This window comes from Xenopus laevis, chromosome 7S (genome assembly GCF_017654675.1).
Source record: "Xenopus laevis strain J_2021 chromosome 7S, Xenopus_laevis_v10.1, whole genome shotgun sequence".
Classification (NCBI taxonomy): Eukaryota; Metazoa; Chordata; class Amphibia; order Anura; family Pipidae; genus Xenopus; species Xenopus laevis.
This window is the reverse complement of record NC_054384.1, coordinates 28,253,779-28,279,070: the sequence shown is the minus strand read 5'-3', so window position 1 is coordinate 28,279,070 and position 25,292 is coordinate 28,253,779. Positions and strand designations below refer to the sequence as shown.

Here is a 25,292-nt window from a genome sequence, read left to right as displayed (position 1 = left end):
CCAACCCCACTCCGTCACAACATCTCATTTTATTGACAACAATAGGAAACAATGAATAATGTTTTCCCTTGCTCAAGTGTAAACGGATTACAGTATGTACCATTAGCCTAATACCAAACTAAAAAAATGTTCTAAAACTTTTGTACAGCTTCTTTGGAATATAATACTGATAGCAATTATGGGCAACCTGTACCATTTCCAAAATTTGACACCACCCACAGACAGCTTTCTTTGGAAGGCTAAGTTATAACACCTGATTTAGAAGGCAAGTGAGGCCAACCCTTTGATAAAAGAAAAAAAATAAATCATTTAAGCAAAGGTTACATTGATAAACATACCCTCTTCCGTGTTAGTACTGAAAATGTAGCATTGCATCCAGTGCATGTACCTATAAGAGAAGGAGAAATACATTCAATTAAAGAACAGGGAGAAATAATAGCACAAATAGATATACATTACTTAGTATGAAAAGTAAGCTCGGTCCGGCTTGTGATTACAACTTGGACAGTGGTTTGCTTACTAGGGTCGGAGATCTAAGAAACTGAAAACACAAGTAACCAAGCAAAAATAATGCAATAACCTCATGCTTCCCAATATTTCAAAATATAAAGAGGGACAAAAAGGTTTGTAGTGAAAATTTTGACCATGCCCATTTATGGCCACACCCTCGAATTATATGTCCATTTTACATAATTTGGCAGGTTATGGAAAGTTTAAATACATTTCTGGGGGTTTTAGAGTCAGGGTTTTTATGTGTTATTACAGTTTTGCCAATTAAGGTGAATTGCCCTATAAGCTGCAAGTCACACTTTCCTCCTTATCTTAAATAATTACAATTGTTTCTTTGCTTATCTTAAATTGTAACAAATGCATCTAAGTGCACGTGCCACATATTCTGGGCTCTCTGCCAAAAGCCAATCATTTTTTAAAACTTTATCTCTATCTTTTGTGGCTGTTCAGTGCAGGAAGTCAAAGAGAAAGGTGGGACATTTCAGTAACAATCTGGGCTGAGCTGTCAAAATTGGGACTGTCCTGCAAAAAACTGGACAGTTGGGAGGTATGTAACTCCATAGCGGAACTGCAAACATAGTGTTGCCGTTACTAAGGGACCTTGCCTGGTTTACCGAAGGCCAGCACCAACGGTGTGCGGTTGATCTATTACATGAATCAATCACCTGTTAAACCTTTCACTGAAACCACATCATGAGACTTAATTCTCTAGAGCTTTACTTCCTTCCCGTCAAATTTGCCAATGGGTTACTACCGCAAGTTAGGATAGTAGTAATCATCTAATGATGTAACAACTAGTCTTACTGGCAAGTTGCAGAACACAGAGGGGCAGAAAGAAAGAGAAGAAAAAGAAGATGAAAACCTTGCACGTTTAATGTCGAAGTTCAATGTTTCAGGGGGAAACCCCTTTGTGTGGGGATCTGCTGATTAAATTGTAACTTTTACTTTAGTCCATCATTGCAGAAGCTGAAAGTGTTGTTTTTTTTTTTGTTATTCTCGCTGAAACATCAGGGACAATGTATGAGTAGGTGGTAGAACGGTCAGCCCATGCACAATAATATCATGGTCTTCCTTTGCCCCCCCCCCCCCCCTCAGGTTCACCTAGTCTCACAGTCCTTTCCAGCATCCATCACATCACACCATTTACTTTCTTATTTTGGATTTTGGGAACTACTCAGGAGCAGGGTGAAATGTCAGCCTGTACTTTAAACTGCTGAATAGAACACAGTTTATAGTTTTATAAGTTTCAGAGGCAAGTTGCGATTTTGCAGTTCAAGATGTTTGCTATAGAGACAAACGGGCAGCGTAAGCCTATGTCTCCTCTGAACTGTCGTGTATGAAAAGTGAGGCAGAATCAGAAATTCATAATTATTAGAGTGAGCATCATGTAGCTTAAGCAGTATAAAATAGAAGTTGGGAATTTCGATGCATGATGGTTAGCCGGAATTGTGAACTATGACCACGTTAAAAATGATCTGAACCAAAATAGGCTACAATGAATTCTGCCAACTGCAATCACAAATCAAGACAGCCAAAATTATAATTATACCTGTCTGTAGAAGAGCTGCGATGGGGACTGAATATAGACTAGGCCAGAGATGTGCAAGTGGCGACACTTTTACTGTTAAACTACAAATCCCCACATTACTGGTATGGTGTCTAGTAGTAAATGGAATCGGGTCGTCAATAACAACAGATGGGCCAAAACTTGTGTATCATTAACTTAGTGCCAGGTTTACGATTTATCGTAACGGACTAAAAGATTCTGATCTATCAATAATAATTTAATTCATTTTTAATGTGATCGAATTAGATCAAATCAGAACAAAGTCCTGCTTTGCACCATAATGCATTCATACAAGAGAGAAAATGGATATTTCAACAACAGACTGCAAATTGAATGGTAACTTACTTTTTATATCAGCAGAGGAAATCGGAGGTTGTCAAAACCTGACAGATGAACTCAAAAAACAACTGATATTCAATACTGGCTGTACTTTCCAAGAGCTCTGGCTTATGCAATTACATTGTGCGTACCTAAGGGTATAAGTTCTGGAGCACAAAAATGGTCCCCTTAAAGCTCATGCACAGTATACTAACCCATATAAAAACTCTTTTGTTTTCTAAATGTTTGAGTAAAGTGCAAGAATACATTAAGTTAGAAATTTCAAGAAGATTAAAGGGGTTATTTATAAAGTCTGCCAAAAACTGGAAAAATTCAAGTTTTTTTTGACTATGAAATCCAAACTTGAATTTTCTGGGATTTATTATACCCCGAGCATGAAAAAAAAATTAAGAATCCCAAAATCCAGCATCTCAGACCTGCCAAGGTTGTATATAAGTCAATGGAACAAGTCCTGAAGATATCCTGATCTGCTCTGGGTTACGTGCAATAATCTGAAGATTTCCAGGTTTTCGGCAAAAATCTGAAAAAATTAGTTTTCAGGCAGAATATTAAAAAAATTCATACGATTAGAATTTTTCAAGATTTTTCGAGTTCTTTCCCCTCACAGGAAATTTTCGGGAAAATGTATTGATAAAGTGGAAATAAGTGCGGATTTGGTTGGAGTATATTTCAGAAAATAATGAGATGAATTCAGATTTTGATAAATAACCCCCTTAAGTCTTTGGGAAGTGAGAAATTTGAAGAAGATTCAGTCCAATGTTTCTATAAATAAAAAACTGCAATTTTGTCAAATATTGTCACTGGGAAAACATAAAATTCTATGTCATATAGGAGGACTTTCTATTTTAGCTTATCTCCTTTTTCACTACAAGTTTGGCAGCGTTTACTTACAGAATTAGTAAATCAGTGATGTGATACCAACAGACAAATTCTGGTTGGATGACAAAGTGGCCCCAACTAATTTTTGACTATTTTACATGATTGCTGGGAGCTGTTTTAGGAGATTTGAGCTTTAGTGTACAAATGCCATCTGTTTCCTCACAGTTAGTCTTGAGGGGAACAAGCTGGAGGGCAGAATATTTATGTTAGGTCTTTACTCTGCACATATACTGATTTTATTTTTATTTTGGAAGACCCAGGCAAGTGCTACAAGAACAATCCATTTTCTGTTAATCAGAAGAGGTTTGTCCAGTTCTATATATTTTTCTTTTGATTATTGTATTCTTTTTCGTACCAAGCCTCGCCAATGGGTATGTTTATCTCGGTTTCCTTTTGAACAGGACTACAATTTGTTCTTGCTCAAGCATTCATGGGTGTTGCTTGATTTAAAATACATGATATAAATACAAATTGCAGTTACTGATAAAAACTACTCAAGTTTTTTGACTGCAATTGTACATTTTTGAGATTAGTTAGACGCCGGGGAATGTGTGGGGTGGGTCTATGTCAAAGTTTTATATAGTCTTAATGCTTTTTTCTAATTTGTAAAACCTCTTTAAAATTCCATTTATATTTTTTAGTAACAACTGTACATCAATAAAAGGTGTAGAGTGTGCATATTTGTGCTAATATGTGAAAAATCTGAAAAATTTGAGGGGGTTTTTATGATCAAAAGAAACATGAAATCTCAGCCAAAAACTCAACCATTTTGCCAAGAAAACACTTTCATGCAATTAAGGTTTGTTCCCACTAGTGACACAAAAGATGACTCCAACACTATTTTAACACTGTATGATTTGGCCACACAAATTCATATTCAAATTGAGTAATGGCAATAATAATGAAATTAACAACAACATTAAAATAGGGAGTCATGAATTCATGTCATGCCCTGATGGCCAGCAATCTCTGATGACTCTGGTTGAAGGTCAAGGAAACATGTCTCCTGTATCCAGTGCACATTTTCACCATTGCATGATTGACTTGAAGGACACACACATTTACCTATGAGTTTATACCTATATGTAAATCTATATATTTATACATATATATATAGTTTCAGAAAGTAGAAGTAATCTTAATTTTAAAAAAGCCGGAAAGTGAATTTTTTTATTTTCTTATTCTCTGATTGGTCGGCAATATATTCCATATAGCTGGTGCATCTCTAATACCAGAGTTTTATCATTAGTGTGCTGTTCAAGTTTTCCATGTAGTGGGCCAATATTCCACAAATTTGAGGGTCATATTATAATTAAAACATTTTTTACACTTACAATGTTACCCATCTGGTAATCAGCTGTGAAAGATATCTTGCTCTGAAAAAAGAAAGCCCTCCTTTCCCTTATTTGTTTGGCTTACACATAAGCAGAAATGCATTTTGAATTTTGCACAGGGCTAATCTGATTAACTACATATTACTGCTCCCATATATGCTTGCAAGAAGCAGGTATGCAGGAACTGCTTTCAGCAACATCGAATATTTGCCATTTGTAAGTCACGAAATAAAATTACAGAGCAGGAACTTATACCCCCATTTAACACATACCTTCCAACTGTCCTGTTTTTCATGGGACAGTCCCTATTTTGACAGCTCAGCCCACAGTCCTAGTTTCTTACTGAAATGTCCCGAGTTTCACTTTGATCTCACACAGATGCCAGAAAAAGATACAAAGTTTCTGAAACTCAATTAAATAAGAGGCTTTTCTGCAGAAAGCCCAGAACACTCAGCACCTACACTTAAGATACAATTGCAACTATTTAAGATGAGTGTCTTGGGAGAGTCTAGCAGCTTAAAGAGGTTGATCACCTTTAAACGCATAGTTGGAGGCTGCTGAGAAATGTATCAACTAAATGTTGCAAAATTGTAACAGTTTAGAGTTTGCACCTGAATTACTGAGCTGCCAGACTCAAACACCTTCTCCCAGCTTCTCCACAGCTTACAAACAGCATGCAGGAACTACATAACCCACAATGCATTGCACTGTGATGTTCCTTTCCTTATCGAAATCATGTGTGCAGGGAATTGTGGGGTCTGGAGGATGCAGGCTGAGGACTGATGGCTGTTAATACAAAGGAACAGTAGTCAGCCAGCTCTGCAAAGTAGTCAGCCAGCTCACCAGGAGAGTAGGGGGCTAGGCTTAGGGAACTGTCAAAAACCATTAAAAATCATGAAAAGTCTGCATAGTTTTTAAATGATGTATATTGCAAAGTTGATTGAAATTATGCTTACTTTTCAAAAAGTTTAAGTTATGTTTTTGTGGTGTTAATATGCCACTTAATTTGTTATAAACTATCTGTTGCTTAAATATTCATTTTGGGGGAAAAGTTTTCTTTTAATGTGATAGCAACACTGATGGCAAAGAAATTAGATGTCCCAGAAAGATCACGTTCTGTGTCAAAGTGTGAGTCTCTCTTTAAGGGTTATGCCTAGGCAACTGGGCTGAACCTCCAGTCAGATTTGCTGACAGTTATGCTTTCTTTAAGGCTAAAATGGCTTGTCAAGATACAAAAATAAACTCTCGGCAGAAATGATGGAAGTATCCAGGATGCATTTTGCCAAAAAGTCTTAATTTACAAAGCCAAGAGGAGTCTTGATACAACTAAAAATATTCCATGCTTCATCACATTTCTAGGAAACTCAGTAGATAAGCCTCCTTGCATGCCCTACTCTTCTCATACCCCAGGCTAGGTTTTAGGGCAGACAACTGTTGAAGCCTACGCTCCTTCCAAAGTGGCCACCAAACGAACACAGGGTCTATAGGTGAATAAGGAGAAAACTCTGGCAGCAGATTGTAGACAAAAAAATGCAAGTGAAATACTAGGATGCTCCTTCTGTTTGCATTAGACACCAATATTTTAGCTGGGCCACAATCTGTTTCTTGTTATATAGGCACTGGCACTTTGCTGCACCTCAGCTCAACTCATCAATTGATTTACAAAATGGGGGGCTCGGGACTGTGCAAAGGGGGGCCAGGCCTGAAGGCCAGGTAGGATGAAAATGCATAGAATGCCTATTTGCTCTCCTGGAAACTCAACTTGAGGTCAGTTAGGAATGGATGTGGGGTATACATCAATTTACTTTCCCAGTTATTCTTGGTGTTATGGGCAACAAACCATTTTCATATATCTGTCATCAGCTATGGGGGCCCTGAACAATTGTTGAACTTCAATGGGGGCTCACAGAGAAAAAGAAGAAAATCAGTGCTTTCAAACAAGGCGAGTTAACTTTCAACATGGCCCCCCCTTTTTTTCTCAAAGTAGACAACAGCTTGTGAGGGGGCTATATAAAAGGAGAAGGAAAGGCTAAAATGAAATAAGCTTTAACAGAAAGGTCTATATAAATACACCAGTAAACCCTCAAAGTAACGTTGCTCTGAGTCCTCTGTCAAAAGAAACACCGCTTTTCTTCTATTGTGTACACATGGACTTCTGTATCAGACTTCCTGTTTTCATCTTAAACTCCAGGACTAGGGCTTGAGCATGCTCAGTGTGCTCCTCTCATCCTCTATTTTCCTCCCTCACTCCTCCCCTCCATGCTGTAATCTGAGCCCAGAGCTATGAGTGAGCAGGAAGAGGCTAAGGCAGAAAGTGATGTCACAAGAAATTAATATGGTAGCTGCTATCCTAAATAAACATAGTGAGCTTCTAGAACTGTTTACTCAGGTATGGTAAAGCATTCTGCATAATAAATATAGTGTTATAGCTTGCGCTATTGTGGCTAACCTATTGGCAATAAACTGCTTTGGTAGTTTTTCTTCTGCTTTAAGGGCTTAACCAGATATGCAGTGGTTAGATCAGAGCCTAAAACGGCAAGCAAGGTTTGAATACCAACCCTATAAAATTTAACTTTTTATAAAGGCTATAGTGTACAAAATGGATCAACACCACTGATATTAACAACGCACCATTCATTACAAAGGAGAAAAAAGTTTGGTCATGGAAGCCAGATGTTTCGGCAAGGTCTCACATTTTGCAAAGAAACTCAGAGGGCCTCTAGACACCTCTCATTAAACGTACAGCAGCTGAAAGGTGCAGGATAAACATAATTTATGAATTGTAATTTTCTCTGGACATTTAAGTATAATGAATAGGCAGGAATTTGTTATTTTGAAATTTTTTCAAAAACAGTAATGTGGACAAAGTTGAGAAATTTTTTTTTTTTTAACATCTGCACTTGTACTGAACTCACATGCCCCTTGTGCATCAGAGAGGAAGCGTTTTGAAGATTTGTAAATGCAATAATTAATATTCCAGAATCACATTCTTTTGTGTAGGAAAAATCCTGCCAAGACATTTCAAGCCTCACCACTTGAGCAACTACATTCCTATTGTTCTGAAGATCAAAAACATTTTGCGATAAAAAAGAAACAGCAGCTCACAAATCCTAACGGAAACAAATAAATGATTGTATTTTAAAGGGGAAAACATATAGTATATATAGGGAGGTTCCATTTTTTTCCCACAAGAGACCAGAGAAATGATGTAGCTGTTTGGACATACAATCACATTTCTATTGCAGTTACAAGTATTAATGGTTGTTACCGTTCTGTTTGCCCCAAGGGAAGGTGTTTAGTGAGGCTCATTTAAAAACACTGGGCAAATTTGCACCTGGGCAGTAACTTGAAGCAACCAATCAGTGATTAGCTTCTTTCCAGTTGCAGGTTGAACAGTGAAAGCAATCATCTGATTGGATGCCATGGGTTACTGCCCAAGTGCACATTTGCCCAGTTTTTATAAATGACCCCCAATGTGTCAGAACCACGTTTTGTTGTGTTATTCTGCATGTATATTACGAAAATGTCAGCTAAGGACAAGAAAAGGTCCCATTAATGCGTATAAGTGTAATTATTCTAAAATGAAGCATTTTCTTCCAACATCTCTCAATCCCCTAGGAATTTGTAACATAATTCACTTCAATTAAGATGTAAGAAAAATATCGACCATGAATTATGACTCATAATTGATCACAGCAATCAGTAATGTTATGATGAGGTGAACCAAAAGGAATTCAAAAGCCAACAACTGTATAGCACCTTATTAAACAGACAGTATTCACATAACAACTGCTATACACTTAGGGACACATTTATTATCACTTCAAGCTTCGGGTTCCTGGTAATCCCTCCTTCTGCCCATTAAAAAAAAAAAAAAAAGACCAACTGGATGCTTGATGGATAATAAATCAGTCCCATATTATTGCCTCACCAACCCCAAAATGAGTGCGCTCATTTAAGGAAACGGGAGTTTAACCCAATTAATGACTCCTATATGTCAAACTACCTATGTCTACTCCCAGAAGATTCAGAGTCATGCAACCAAATCTACAGACTGTTTCAGTGGTTACATAGTATTCCAATATTTATGATATGGGGCAATGGATTTGGGATGCAACTAGTACAGGTATGGGATCCGTTATCTGGAAACCAGTGATCCCGAAAGCTCTGAGTTACGGACTGGCCATTTCCCATACACTCAATTTTATCCAAATAATCGAAATTAAAAAAAAAAGGATTTTCTTTTTCTCTGGAATAATAAAAGAGTAGCTTTCACTTGAACCCAACTAAGATATAATTAATCACAAAACCAGTTTATTGGGTTTATTTAATGTTTACATGGATTTGTAGAAGACTAAAGGTATGAAGATCGGTATTATGGAAAGATCCATTATCCTGAAAACCCCAGGTCCCAAACATTCTAGATAACAGGTCCCATACCTGTATATGTAAACTGGGCTATTTTCACTGACCTTACCATGTTTTAATAGGGCATTTGTTCAGAACATATCTACCATATCATACCTATCTACCTTTAAATAAACAAATGTCTCCCTTATGTAAGCAGCAGACTTTGATCATCTCATTATCAGAGACTTCTCAATGGACTGGTAATTCGTTTTATCCACTCCTCTGCAGTGGAGTGCAGTGCAGGACTGAAAGTGGAAGAAAATACTAAAGTGAAACTGGCTTCATATTCTTGTTTAGGGCCAGAAATAATAAAAAACACATATATTTATTTAAATATAATAAACTTTTACTGACCTTTTGAAAAAGTGTAAGGAAAGAAGAAAATGCCCCTTGCTTGAGTAACTGTGGCATAAGGTATGCAAATTGCTGTTTATTTGACATGCACAGATACAGGGATATATTCAGAGCTGTTCAAATCATTGTGCTGACAGAACTGAAAGGTGGCACACTGAATGACTGTGTAACATAACAATGTTTTAATTTGGCTCTGTGGTAGGTCTTGCACAGAACAGAAAATAATTTTAAAAGATGTTAGGGAAAAAAAAACAGCCAATTTGTATAACATCGAGGGAGGAAAAGGATACATTTCACTCCTGTTGTACAAATGAAAAGAAAACAGAGTTTCTTGGGAAAAGTTATCATTTTAAAAACATTTAAGATCCCAGGGTGAAAGAAACTGCTGTTGTTGCAATGACTGTTGAACTTAACATTTATGAAATAAATAAAAAATCACGACCCTGTGAGATGAAATGTGTGGAATCTGACTGTTTCAAGCCTCACAGGCACCAGCAATTAGGATTTTGGATGCAGAGAAACAGAGCAAAGATGGGGTTTGCTTTAATTATAGAAGATACAGAACACTTCCTTGCTGCATTAGTATGACAGAGCTACTATTGTAAAAATAAGCAAATTGACCCCAGGCCTGTAAGTGAAATGAGGCTGGGTCCAGACTGAACTAAAACAGAATGTGTATCTAACCTGAACAGACATCAAGTGACTCTACCCCCTGAGCCATTAATGTTTATGCATATTCCAATCCATCTGTGAAGTCACTGCTGGGTCTGGGTCACTCCTGGTCAGTTCTATTTCGCATTGTACATGGGAAAGACAGGAGTCTGGTTCATGATCTATTTTCCCCCTTCATTACTATGCTATAACTCGTTATGAGCTTCTATACAACGTTTACATGTATTTTCTGAAGCTGCCAGATTTGTGCTGCACTTATCCGTTAGCATTAGAAACTCTCTGACAGCTTAAGGCACAATCAGGTTGGCAAACCAGTTAGCTTAGGCACTTCAAGTAACAATTACAAAAACATCAGTGAAAAATTATCAACCTGGCCTACAGGTAACTTTTAGAGGCCAATTTATCAGAGGTTACATTTTGAATGTGAATTCTTTTTAATTCTAATATACTCACAATTCAAATGGGAGGTTATTTAATAAAAAAATTGAATGTCTATTATTCGATCAAATAGTTCAGACCCGAAAATTCTAATCGTATTTGCTTCATTTTTTTTTTTTTTTTTTTTATAACATTGGTTTTTATTAGAAAATTTTCATCACCATCATGTCAAGCAGATAAGACATAAAGATAGTAAGTACAGTAGCAAAATTTGCAATAATACAGCGTACAAAATGAGTACAGTCAGGTGATCCATAAAGCAATGATAGGCACATGGCAAGTTGGCTATACAATGTACACCAGAAGAGCTAGACAGTGATGATAAATCAGTGGACTGAATCAAACCATAAAAGTAACAAAAGGGAAAAGAAATAACTTCCTGTACATGAGCAAATGGAGCGTCCGTGAGAATTGAGTAGGGATAATAGTGCAATTGGGAAAGTAGCACCCTAGTGCTCGGGCGTTAGTATGCAGTTGTCCGGGAGTAATGTACTAAGGTCAGGCCCCAATTTTCTGATTACCCTATGCATGGTGAGGGGAAGCAAGCAGGGTTATAATGACAACGTAGCATGGTTAAGGCCATGGGGAAAGTTATACCGAACCCAAGGGTCCCACACCACACGAAATCGCTTCTGTTTGTTGTGTAGTATGCTAGTCAGCTTTTCCATTATAAAGGTGGCATTAATTCGAGCCTTCAGTTCCCCAAATTTTAAGGAAGTAGAGAGCCAGGACTTTGCTATAATCTGCTTCGCAGCAGTAAAGATATGCGTTATCAACATATGTGCCGGTGCTGGTATGTCCTTAATAGTGCAATTAAGAAGCGCTTGTGCCGGGTGTTTGGGTAGATTGATATCTAAGACTGAGTAGACTAACTGGTATACTCTACGCCAAAATCTCTGTGCTTGCGGGCAGGACCACCAGATGTGGCTCATCGTGCCCTGGTCCCGGCAACCCCGAAAGCAGCAAGGGTTGGCCGTGGGGTCCCATTTCGCTTTGCGGGCAGGCACCATGTACCATCTGCTCAGTACCTTATACGAGGTTTCCTTGGCAGGTATGTTAATGGAACAGTGATTGTTGCTTCATTTTTTTAATTAGATTTTCGTATTTGATTCAGTGATTTTTTTCTCAGAAAAAAACCTCAAGAGAGAGAGAGAGCGAGAGAATGAGCGAGAGAGAGAGCGAGAGAGAGAGCGAGAGAGAGAGAGAGAGAGCGAGAGAGAGAGAGAGTGTGTGTGTGTGTGTGTGTGTAATTTTGTTCTGTATACAGTTTTGATTGTAAATAAAACTACGAGTTATAAGAAATAAAAAGCACTACTAGGATCAAATCACCTTAATTGTATTCAAAGGGAACAGCTGCTCCAACTGGATCAAGCTCTGGGATCAAACAAGGCATGTTGTTCTTATAGTGGCTATCTTAACTCTAAGGCTAAAAGCCTCCTACAAAAAAAATTATGAGTAGGTCCAAAGAGGGCACCTTCTTTCGATGACATATACATACACAGGAAAAGGCCAAACTTATACGTGGTTGTAGTATCCCCACACTCATCCCTTTAATGGTGGCCTAATGCATTTAAAAATGGGTGTTGCGCTTTTATGGATCTGGATCGATTATGACCGAGCATTTATATTAATCCCAGAAGCATGTACACTATTTGTACTGATACTGACGTATATGGCGGAATGATTGTAGTTATTGCTTTTTGCCTTTTAGGCACCAGGGATACATTGACTATAGGATTTGGTTGTGGGTTCCCTGGAGTTCAGCCAAAATTGAAAAGAATCCTGAAGCTCAGTTGACTTTAAAGTGGGAACGCAACATTTCCCACATTATGCAATTTTATTTTTCTCAAATGTGAACATTTTAATTGAATTTGATATTTAATTAGATTGGATTTGATATCTGACTGAAACCAAAAAAATGGATTTGGTGCATCCCTTCCATTCACTACAAGCTAATCTAGACATGTGAATATTCTGGTGCTCTGACAACATACATGAGGGTGCATCACCATGACTCAAAGCCCTGCAATGGTTTTATGTTATTTAAGGCTTTGGGCAAATAAATGTTGGTTATAAATGTTAATTTGACAGGAGGGGTATGACACTGGAAAGGTGTCAGCGAGCAAGACCCATTGTAGAGATGTTAACCCTCTGTCATGAAGCTGTTTAACTACTGCTCCTACTATCCCTTAACAGCGGCTCACAGGAGTTGTAAATGAATAATAGAAGGAGGGTGGCAAGTTGTCTATTGTTAGTGTGAGGCCCAACCTGCAGTTCTTTTTTCCAAAAAAAAGCTGTGTATAAAGTGTTGCAAAGATACAATTTTTTGTACTGCTTTTTAGACCTCCCATCTCCATGCAAAATCTAGGGCCTTATTTATCAATATCCAAATTTATTTAAAATAAATATAGTCAGATCAAACTAAAATCCTTGATGGGACCGTATTTATTATTAAAAAATAAAAATTTCGGATCAGGTAAAAACTTGATAAAATCAAGCAAAAATCTGAATCGAAAATCGCTCAATTTTTTTCAGGCTTTTCCCTGAAAAGTCTGAATTTTTTTCAGATTTTTGCCTGAAAAAGTCAGATCTTTGGGTTCATTCCAGTGCAGACCACAGAAACTTCCAAATAGGATGGGGACCTCTTCCATTGATTTATATACAACCTCAGCAGGTCTGAGATGGAGTATTTTAATATATCTAGAAAAATTTGAGGGTTTTTTTCCCACTAAAAATTCAGATTTTACAGTTAAAAAAACTGAAATGTTTAGAGTTTTTAGATTCAGACTTAAAATAACCCCCCTAGTCTACTTAATAAGCAATGTTTCATGTTAAAATGGACAACCTTGTCACTGCTTTTTGTTGGTGTAAAGCTAATATAATTCAGTTACTGTCCTGGAAGCCACTATTATTAACTTAAGAGAAGCTCGGACATTGTTGCTGTATAGGAGAACGGAGGCACAGACTTGTATTATGTAGAGAGCGATATTCTGAGACAATTTGTATTTGGTTTTCATTTTCTTTTGGCTTTATGTGTTAAGCTTTTTATTGAGGAGCTCTCCAGACTTCAATTTCACCAATCTGGTTGCTAGGGCATTTCTTTTTTAGATGGGATCAGTGACCAACATTTAAAAGCTGGAAAGAGTCAGAAGAAGGCAAATAAATCAAAAACTATAGAAAATGGAGGTCAGTTGAAAAATAGCTTAGAATTAGCCATTTGATAACATACTAAAAGGGGAACCACTCCTTTAATAACTAAATCTTTGAACATACCTTTAGGTCTTGGACTGCAGCTTAAAAGCTTATCCCAAAAGGAAACATATTTTATTCACCTCATGCCCCCTTGTGGTGCAATTGTACATTTTCCCGCCTCTATGTTATGCCAGCTAGTCATCTCTGGGAACAAGCAGGTCTTTAATGTCACTGCAAGAGATCTGTAGCTTAAAAGCCAACTGCTGACCTTTGAACAGGTCCAAACATTATTTAAAGTCTACTTCAGGTATTTTCAGTTTTGATATGCAGCTCAGGCCCAATTCTATAATCTTCAGATTATACTTACTGCAACCACATACAGTATAGCATAGTCTGATCTAGCCAGGGCACGGCTGAACAGGGCAAACTCTCCTACTCTAGAGGACTGGAAAGAATCCATAAATAAGGTGCTGTACAGACAAGTTTTTGAATGTGTAGTTACTATTGTTTCTCAAGACAGATACTAATGGTCCCCATGTTCTAAAATGTTAGTGCTTTACTAAGGCAGTGCTAGAAGTAAACTAACATTTACTCATAATCTACCCTTCCCCTCCTCTCTTTTCTGTCTTTCCTTCTATTACTCTTTCTTTCTACCTTTCTCTTTGTTTCCAATACTGTTATACTTAACAATTGGTACAAGTCTATCACACTTGCATAGAGAGCAATGTTTAAGATATGTCATTTCCTAAACAACTGCATTAACAACCCCAGTTTCTACACATATTACAAACCAGCGTTGCTTTCATCCCATGCACTTTAATGGATGACCCATGTCAGTAGATATCCATCTAACTTGGCAGCATGCATCTAGAACTTTTACTTGTGAAATCTACTCCATTTGGGATACTTCAAGCAGGCTGTGGTTATACAGTGAACTTGGTATTTTTATTTGGAAAAGTTAACAAACCACTGACTGTGATCTTTGAAATACCCCAAGGAAGAATTTTTTTTTATTAACAACTATGCAGTCAAGTGACTATATGATGCAAATGAGTGAGGCGGCACTACAGGTATGGGACCTGTTATCTAGAATGCTTGGTACATGGGGTTCTCTAGATAAGGTATGGCTCTCAATACCTTAAAGTGATACTGACACTAACAAAAAGAGTTTTTAAAAAATGAATGTATATTAAAAGTTACATATCAGTCACGTTGATCGTTGGTTTGGTTTTTGTAAGTAATTGTTAGTTGAAGTTTCTAAACCTGACTGTTTTGCCAACCTGACTGTCCCATCTCAGCCTACCAGGTACAATTTCTAATGGTAATGGGCTGCTGCTGCACAAAGACAGGTAATGTAAAAGCATTGTGCAAATACTTCATGGCAAAGTTACAAGTTGCTTTCAAAGCAAATATTACGAGTTTAATTTCTGGTGTCCGTGCCTCTTTTTTAAGTTTAAAAGAAAAATCATTTAAATATTAAGTAAACCCAACAGGATTGTTTTTCCTCCAATAAGGATTAATTATTACTGATGGGCTTCACTGAAAACGTGTGAAATGGCGCCAAATTCGCCAAATTCAATGAGGTCTATGGGTGCCAAAATTTTTTTTCACCCATTGGACTCTATGGGCTTCTTTTTTGAGGTGAAACCTGGTAAAAGATTTCGCTCATCACTATTCATTTTATCTTAGCTGGCATCAAGTATTGTTTTATTATTACAGAGAAAAAGAAAATGTATTTTAATAATTAAAATTATTTGATTAAAATGGAGTCTATAGGAAATGGCCTTCCCATAATTCAAAGCTTTCCGGATAACTGAACCCATGCCTCTCTTTCTTTTGGCATGGGGCCTAGTCCAATAACTTTATAGTACAGTGGCTGGATAACAAAACCAGGCCTCTATTGGGGATAATTAACCACTGTTAAATATAGGGATATTAGTCACCTAAGAAGTCCGTTACCATATCAAGGCAACAGGCCTGTAATATTTCATATAATACCTAAGACATGATATGGCATGAGTGAGATCATAAGACATAATTAAGTAAGATTTAGCAGAAAATATGTATCATACCCATTTCAGAAAATCACTGATAAGCGATTTATCAACAGTGGTGGAGTGGGTATTGCCTGTTATATAGAGCTCCTAATTTGATACTTTACATAGGCTATCAGCTATATAATGTGAATACTACACTATAAATACCATAAAAAGTCAATGGCTGCTTAATTTCTAGCTATGCACTGGTCCCAATTAAAATGAATGCCATAAAGGTAGCTTACTCTGTATTTATTTTACATTCTTTCCTGGACCAATGTGGAAGTGTGTGGTAGCCAGCTCATGTTTCCAGTTAGCAGCCTAAGCCCAAACTTAACAGATGAAAAGAATGCTTGTCTGCCAAGGCACGACTTTATGTGCAAGGCCCAGCAGCAAAACATTTCATATCTCAAGAGATAGTAAATATGTTTGGCCCATATACCGAAATTCTAGCAAGACATGTTTTTGTACTATGGTAACTGAGCAGAACATATCTTTCAATTTAACATAGGTGTAACTGTTCGCTACGGCTCAAGAGACCAAAACCATTGAGTGCTAGGTTTGCTTTTCACAATGCAAATATTTTCTTGCAGGTTGAGTAGGACTGTGTTTCAAGCAATAAATGCAGGCATTTTTACATTTCATACATTTTATAGCAACAGATATTTTTATGCAGACATTGCCATATATTAAATCATTTTTACTGATGCTTTACCTTGGTAGGACTATTATAACCAAACCATGAAGGGTACATACCCAAGTTATTGGTGGGATATCGTTTCCGCAGCTTTTCGGTGAATTTAGACACTTTGCTTTTGATGACTTCATTCTTGCTGAGAAAACCGTTGTCTTGGAGGCTATCATATCCAGCACTGCACTGGGACACATCATCCTCGTCCTGTGAAAAAGTAACTGTAACTTTAAAACCAGTGGTAAATCCAAGAGATAAATCTGGCAGTGGGAAACTGATTAGGGTTGTAGTTCACAATTCAGTTTATGGGTTTGACATTACAGTATCACTTGTAAATTCCTGATGAGTTTGTAGTATAATTGTTTAGAACTCAAACTGTTTCTTATGGAACTCTGCTTAGCTAAGGTAAACAGTTGGAATCTAACTCCCCAGGTTAAATCATAAGGTCTGTTCCCTAGACATTGCCAGTTCTTTTTTTTGTTGGGTCTTAATTTCATCAGATCTAAGGGTGACCAGGGAGATAAATACCTAAGGAATTGTGATGGTAATTTGTCCTAGAGAGCACCTGTTAGTTTACTAACCATAGAGAGCACATGATATGTGATCATTAGGGCACAGTTTATATATTTCTTATAAAAAAAGGTGAAGAGTGCACACCCAGGAAGAATTCAATCCATTTTATTCCATCAAATAATTTTTTACAAAAACATTTTGACCGTTAAGGGTCACCAGGGGAAAAAATACAAAAAAGATAAGAAAAAAGAAACTGCACTCTTCACCTTTTTTAGAACGTTCCTTTTTCTTTGGTGACTCTGTTGGGGAGTCCTGGAAGTATTGCACCTCACATTTGTTTTGGTTGGGAATGCGCCACCTGAGCCTTGTTATTGGATATATAGTGCTTACAGTCCATACAGCTCCTACTGGTCTGTGTCCAAGGGAACATTTTAATGCTTTCCTATATACTGGGTTTTGTGCATTTAGAAGTTTTACGAAGGAGCACCTTGTTAATTCAGCGCATGTAAGTGGTATCCAAAGGGGAACTTATTGTGGCATGCACAGCTTGTGCCAACAGGGTCACATTTCACAGGCAAATGAAACCCTTTGCATTCCATAATGGAGGATCAAGAGTTTGGTCTAACTGCACTTGACAAAAAAAAAAAAATGGGGCCAGTAAATTATGTTGGTAATAAACAGAGCTCTTTGCATATGATTTTTGCAGGTTGCACTTTGCTCCACTATTGTAAATGATCCTTCAGATGTTTATACAAATACAACTTCAATCTTCACTCGTCTGGGGCTGGGTATATCAACAGAATATAAGGCGGCCATTTGATCTCTGGGATAAAACACCTTCAAAGCATTGAGTGACTGTAAAAGGAAAGGCCCTAGTTCATGCACAGGAGACACCATGCAAGCCTACACAATGCTGCCAAAAATCAAGTTACCAACCTAGTGACCATATTCTGCCATCCAGTGTTTTTGTCATTACACAGCAATATGTAAAATCTCAATAAGGATGAGACCGCATAGCCTAAATGAAGCTGGCATTAATTGGGCACTTTACAAAATGTTTTTGGGTACAGGAACATTTATCAGAAGTACTAAAATTGGCATTTAAATTAAATATATACATTTCTGTCTGGCTTTTCATACTAAGAAATAAAATGCATTGTTGAGCATTCTGCTTTTTAATGCCAAACCAAACAAAATGTGGCCACTGACACAACTGTATTTCCCCTCAAGAAGGTAGCAAGTTCCAAGGCCATGAGGCAGCAGGTGAACAAAAAATTGGTCATTAATGGAAAAAATTGTGTTTAGTTAGGGGTTACACAGTCTCTGGTTCATGCAACATGAAAATTTCAGCTGGCACAAACTGAACTCCACAAATCTGTTTGTGCTGGGATCCACTTGCTGTCAGTCTAAATTCCTATGTTCCCTTGAACCTGCACTCACCATTGTCATTAGCTGTTGTTCCTTTTTTTAAGCAGCATGGGGAAAAGAAAGCAGAATAAAGAAGACATAATGAAGCTCTGCACCAAGAGCCACATATTTTAATCTGCATCGGTATGGCACAAAGGGAACACATATTCATTGCCCCTCATAAATTAAATCCTAATAATTCACTCCTAATTAAGGAGATTTAGTATTTAAAGGAGAAGGAAAGGCTGAGTTTACTTGGGGGTGCAAAAGTTAGGCACCAAGTTAGGCACCCTCAAGTGATCATGTTCCAGCAAGCACGACGGAGCGATCAGCTTCCTTCTTCTTTCTTCAAATTTCCAGGGGCAGATACATGCGCAGTAGAACAAAATAGCTGACTTAAAGCTTTCCGCACTACTGCAAACGGTGCACCCGCATGAAGAAAGAAGAAGGAAGTTATAGCTCTATGGTGTTCGCTGGAAGAATCCCCTGGCCGGTGCATTTTTCTGCTGATAGGAGGATAGGAGTATATACAAAAAGATCCACAACGTTCAAACAACTTCGTAACAAGCCCCCTATAATAGCTTGGAAATACAGCTGCCACAATTATGACAGCAGCCACTACAACATTAAAAAAGGAAAAGTGCCAAAGATTTTTTATATAATTAAACTCATTTTACAAATGAATTTCACCAGCTTTCGAGACAAAATTTCAACAAAAATGTGTTCTCCACTACAGAGCACAAAAAAAAAAAAAAACATTTAAAGGAGAAAGAAAGGTTAAAACTAAGTAAGCCTTATCAGAAAGGTCCATCTAAATATACCAGTAAACCCCCAAAGTAATGCTGCTCTGAGTCCTCTGTCAAAAGAAACACTGCATTTCTTTCCTTCTATTGTGTACACATGGGCTTCTGTATCAGACTCCCTGTTTTCAGCTTAAACCTCATTGCCCTGGGCAAGAGCATGCTCAGTTTGCTCCTCTTCCCCCGCCCTTCCCTTCTCTACTGTAATCTGAGCCCAAAGCAGGGAGAGACTCGGGCAGGAAGTGATGTCACACCACATTAATACTGCAGCTCCTATTCTAAACAAACAGAGAGTTTCTAGAGCTTTTTACTCAGGTATGGTAAAACATTCTACAGAATAAATATAGCATTCTAGCTTGCACGATTGCAGCTAATCTATTGGCAATAAAATGCCTCCGTAGCTTTCCTTCTCCTTTAAGGGGAGGTCCAGCATTCAGACAATAGTGCTAATTTTACAGCCAATGTGAATATCCCTTTAATAAATGTAAAAGCATAACTTTGTATTTGGTTGTTTTTCACAAAGAGTGAAAAACTGGAAAAATGGAAAGTGACATTTCAATGTAGTTTCCATTTCTTTGTTTAAGAGAAAACTAAATACTCGAGCAATGGGATCCCAACCTTTTGAAACCGTGAGCAACATTCAGAAGTAAAAGGAGTTGGGGAGCAACACTTGCATGAAACATGTTCTTGAGGTGCCAATTAAGTGCTGTGATTGGCCATTTTTAGCCCCTTTGTGGCTTGTCAACCTACATTTAGCCTCTGTTTGGCAGTGGACCTGGTTTTTATACAACCAAAACTTGCCTCCAATCCTGGAATTCATAAATCAGCACCTGCTTTGAGGCCACTGGGAGCAACATCCAAGGGGTTGGAGAGCAACATGTTGCTCTCAAGCTACTGGTTGGGATAACTGCTCTAGCAAATACACCTACAACTTTACAAGTAGGTTTAATGAAATAGAAATCCCTCTATCCAAAACTGCAGAAGAATTCTGATTCCAAATCACTTTGAGGAAGAGCAAACATGACTGAATCCATAAGAATGTAATTTAATAAAGCTGTGCAGTTATTTAATAAGGTCACTGTTTAATAGTAGCTCAGCATCCCATCAGATTCATGTCACACCTGACTCACCTCTATTGCATCTTTAAATTCTTCATCTGGTTCAGCCTCCTCTGCCTCTTCCACACTCCCGGGAGAAAGATCCTGTTACATACATAACACAAGGACATATATGAACATTTATTTCAAGCTAAGCAACAGTACAATAGAGCAGCAAACATTTTCAGGTAGCTAATAGCTTTTAAAAGATATATACTGTGTACTTCTGCAACTTAAAGCGTTAGCTTACATTTTAATTATTAACGTTGGGGTGCAGTTATGGGCAATAATATCTAGAATGCTTGCGATTTGGGATATTCTGCATAGTGGTCTTTCTCTAACCCATGTAACAACATAAAATATTAACAAAATCACATTTAATAAAAATATATGTTTTGAAATCAACATTCAAATATGGATAATTCAGATTGTTTACAAGGCATTGCAATTTTATAGAGGAAAAAGCAATTCAAAGAAAAAAGAATTTAAACAGCACACAAAGGTGAAAATGTTATTTAGGGTTTTGTGGGAATACTAATTCACAGGTGTCTGGATAACAGGTGCCATACCAGTAGGTTAATTTAAAATGGGCTGGAGCGAAAATACAGATGAGAATAACATGTCAGAGTGTACAGGTGTGGAAATGACTACATCAAGGATGTACAGGTATGGGATACATTATCTGGAAAGCTCAGAATTATGGTAAGGTCATCTCCCATAGACTCCATTCTAATCAAATAATTAAAAATGTTAAAACATATTACCTTTTTCTCAATAATAACACAACAATGCCTTGTACATGATTCTAACTAGGATATACTTTATCCTTACTGGAAGCAAAACAAAACTATTGGGTTTTATTAATGTTTTAAAGGTAATAGGGCTCATTTATCGAAACAGGGCAAATTTGGCCATGGGCAGTTACCCATAGCAACCAATCAGTGCTTCGCTTTTTAAAGACAGCTGGCGATGGAACAATGAATGCAACAATTTGATTGGTTGCCACAGGTTACTTCACATGGGCAAATGTGCCCGATGTTGATAAATGACCCCTTATGTCAACCCCAATTTTCACTTAATAAAAGAAAACATAATTTTAAGCAACTTTTCAATATACATTCATTGCCATTTTTCCATGGTTTTTAATCTATTTGTAGATGTATTGCTACTGAACAGTGACGAATTTTTCGCCAGATTTCACAGAGAAAAAGACCCCATATATTCAAATAGGAAAAAAAAATTGTCGCCCATGTAGATTTTAATGCATTTGGCAAATTTTTCTCCGTTTTTGGCACATCTATTGAATTGTCTTGTCCCTTTCTATTCTCTGTCCTGGTGGCTCAGACTGTTGATACAATATAAGACAATGCAGCTGATTAACAGACCTGGTGGGGAACAAAAACTTTTGCAACATTGTTTTAAAAAGTTATAATCATGAGCTAAGCAAATGTTGCTTCCAAAAGCAATTGTTCTTACAAATAACTTTTGTACAGAAATGTTTTATTAAATGTAATTCAATGGTTTTTTTTATCCAGAAAAAAAAACCATGTCCCAAGCTAACAGGTCCCATACCTGTATTGTTAATGGCAAGAAACACAGTGACAATACACAAACACACACAGTGCATATGTGTAAATGACATACAGTACTTACATCTGATACTTTCATTAGTTTTCATTAGTTTTGCCTCTCCACAAACAGTACCTGCTACGTGTTATTAATGGAAGGTGAGCAGGGCCTACAGTCACAGGTTACTACACAAGGGATTACAAAAATATATCCGACTGACTGTACTACATAGAAGACTTGGGTGGGAAATTCAATGGGTGACCCTATCATTGCCTGTAATTAGGAAAGATGACCATAATGGGATGACTAAAAGGGGTTGTTCACATTTGAGTTGACTTGGTATGATACTTATTATGTAAGGTTTTTGAGGTATTTTGCTTTTTATTCAGCATCTGTCCAGTTCGAAATGTCAGCAATCTGGTTGCTAGGGGCACAATTACTAGCAACCTTGCATTAAATTTTATAAGAGACTGGAATATTAATAGGAAATGGCCTGAATGGAAACATGAGTAATAAAAATAGTAATAATACATTTGTAGCTTTACAAAGCATTTATTTTTTTATATGGGGTAAGTGACAACCCATAAAGCTGGATAAAGAAGAAGGTAAATAATTGAAAACCTGTAACAAATAAATAATGAAGACCAATTCAAAAGTTGCTTAGAATTAGCCATTGTATAAGATACTAAAAGTTAACTTAACCACTCCTTTAAGGAGGAATTTGCATATTTCTAATCAGTGGCATTGTGCCTTTTGGGCCTAGTCTGGAGAGAAAGAGATTAGGGATTCTGCCATTTTGCAATAATGCATGAAGGAGTAGTTGAGAATCTGCCATAAATGAAACCACAGTCTGGCTTCCAAAATGGTTACAAACCACATAGTCTGGCTACAAAAAGAGGGGAGATGATAACTCTGGAAATCAACCTCTTTTATTTCAATTCACACTTCTAATTCCGGAGAATTCAGGGAGTTAATAAGGTTCATCAAAAGACTAAGAGACTGTGTATCATAGTTTGGCAGACCAGCACTGTCAGTATCAGAGACATCTTGGGTACTTTTTATGAGTTCACTTTTGTGTGATGTAATAAGTCAAATGTTTGCAATGCTATTTAGAAGTTCCATGAATGTTTTCCCTGTAAACATAGTATGGTATGTAATTACAAGTACCTCAATGCTTTGGCAGTTTTAAAATAACACAGTGTTTGTGTACATCCATAAGTGTCATATTTGTGTTACTTTCATGCAGTCACCCACCATTTCATTTACAGTTTCCACTTCTTTTTCCAATTTTATTTTTACCCCAAATTGTATTTGCATTGATATCCTTTTGTATGGCACTATACAAACGTGTCCAAGTTTCATTAGCTTTGCTAAGTGCTAATTTCTGAGAAAATAAGGTTTTGGTACCATTATTTTAAAATAGCAGGCAATGTTGATTGGCCAGGCAAGACTGCTGATGTCTCCGAAAGGCTTAATGGAAGAGGCTGCATGAAACCTGAGATACACACAGTCTAAAGCTGGCCATAGATGCAAAGATCTGATCATACGAATCGAGGATTCGTACGATTTTCTGACCGTGTGTGGAGAATCCCGTCATTTTTCGTCCGGCGGAGAGCGGACGTTTGGTAGATCAGACAGGTTAAAAGATTTCTGTCGGCTGCGGGTAATATCTCTGCATGTATTGCCGATCGTACGATTTTCAGAGGGAGACTGTCACTAGCTTTGGTTGGACATAACTTTCGTACGATTGCTGTCAGGGGCAGAACATCGGCTGATCTGTTTCTTTTTGTACTTTATTTGATCAGAATGGTTAGTGGCAGGTCGGGAGATGGGGAAGTCTGATCGTACATTGATTCGTACGATCGGATCTTTGCGTCTGTGGCCAGCTTTAGACTCCTACTGGGCAGCAAGACTGGTTGGCCGTGTCTACAACTCACCGGTGTTTTTGAAAAAGCAAAGCACCAATGGAAAGCAGTCTACAATGTTGACAAACATGAAAATCGCTACACCAAATGCCCCACACACTGGCACAGAGAAGTTGAAAGGAGCCAGTGGGCAATGGAATGAAACAGGTTTTCCATGACATGTTAAAGACAAAGGACAGCTGGACATATGAGAAGCAGACACGGGGGTTTTGCATGACTGTAACAAGAAACACATGCAAAAAGCAAAAGATGATGGCTTAGGGAGTCTGAAAGGCAGTCAGAAGGAATGGATTGGATTTTGTTAGTTTTGGCACAAAAGGAAAGGAAACTATTGGAAGTCAGGAAAATAAGAGTAAAATCGAAGGTTAAGGTTAGAAAACCACCATCAGAATTATACAGGTATGGGATCTGTTATCCAGAATCTTCGGGACCTGGGGTCTTGCGGTTAACGGATCTTTCAATAATTTGGATCTTCATACTTTAAGTCCACTAAAAAATCATGTAAACATGAAATAAACCCAGCAAGCTGGTTTTGCTTCCAATAAGGCATAATTATATATTAGTTTGGATCAAGTTCAAGTTACTGTTTTATTATTACAGAGAAAAAGGAAATTTTCATTATTTGGATAAAATAGAGTTTGTGAGCCATTCCGTAGTTCAGAGCTTTTTGGATAACAGATTTCCGGAAAACGGATCACATATCTGTACTATTTGCCTGTTTAATGGCAAAATGATGTCAGGGAGCAGGAGGCGACCCACTGATTTTCTTAACATAGGCATCCTCTCTACATTTTGCAAAACATATTCGCAACCAAATACAGAGGGAGCTGTTGTGCTGAAGTCATTAGACAATATCTTAGTCAATGTAAAACATGGTAACACATGACCAAATAAATGAAACAAAGATCACACTTGATAAAGGCCCTAATGTGGGCTGAAACGTTGGACACGTGAGTGATGTTGAAATAAACCTTTCTTTGATTGAAAATTTGGTCAGCTGGTCCACTTTGAAGATTGTATGCTTTGACTGACTAAGCACCCACCTCTGGCTAACAAGGAAGGAGTGCAAGTACTTTGGGAACCTTACTAACAGTTTAGTGTTTCCTTATGTTTATGCCTAATTAAACAACTACTTTGAAAGCAGGTCATCTACTCCATCCTCCTGTTGCTGTTTTTCATCATTTGCCCATTAACAGTTAGAGCAGATCATTGAACAAGAAAAAAATTGATTGCGCTGGTAAAAAATGGGAGTTGAGAAAGGCAAACTCACCATGGCAAGGCTGGGATCATGGGATGCAGTGCAAGTGAAGCTCTGGGAATGGCAGAAATAACAGTTCTGGAATTAGTTATGCTACAGCAAGAGAGGAGCCAAAAGCGGGGTAAGGGATATAGAGCAAAAAGATGAGCGGAAAGGTTTGACAGAAAATTCTATATAAACTAATATATATATATATATACACTGAAACCACCGGCATCATCATCACAAAAATACAATATCTCAGCAATAGTGTTTTTAATTTACAGCCTGGCACAATTAGGACCACCAACTCCAAAAAATT

The 25,292-nt window shown here is 37.5% G+C and overlaps 1 protein-coding gene across 19 annotated transcripts in view; it reads right to left on the bottom strand.

Moving 5' to 3' along the window:
• Positions 1-25,292, bottom strand: part of zfyve27.L (zinc finger FYVE domain containing 27 L homeolog) — a 137,451-nt gene that overhangs the window by 72,023 nt on the left and 40,136 nt on the right. For 12 of the 19 annotated variants that reach the window (XM_041570583.1, XM_041570582.1, XM_041570567.1 and 9 more), the window contains 5 exons: positions 25,004-25,045; positions 20,273-20,344; positions 18,376-18,396; positions 16,488-16,629; positions 339-388 (listed from right to left, as the gene is read on the bottom strand). In XM_041570583.1, the coding sequence (XP_041426517.1) occupies positions 339-388; positions 16,488-16,629; positions 18,376-18,396; positions 20,273-20,344; positions 25,004-25,045 (327 nt within the window). The remainder of the gene's footprint in view (positions 1-338; positions 389-16,487; positions 16,630-18,375; positions 18,397-20,272; positions 20,345-25,003; positions 25,046-25,292) is intronic. The other 7 variants (XM_041570575.1, XM_041570578.1, XM_041570577.1 and 4 more) reach the window with 4 other exon arrangements.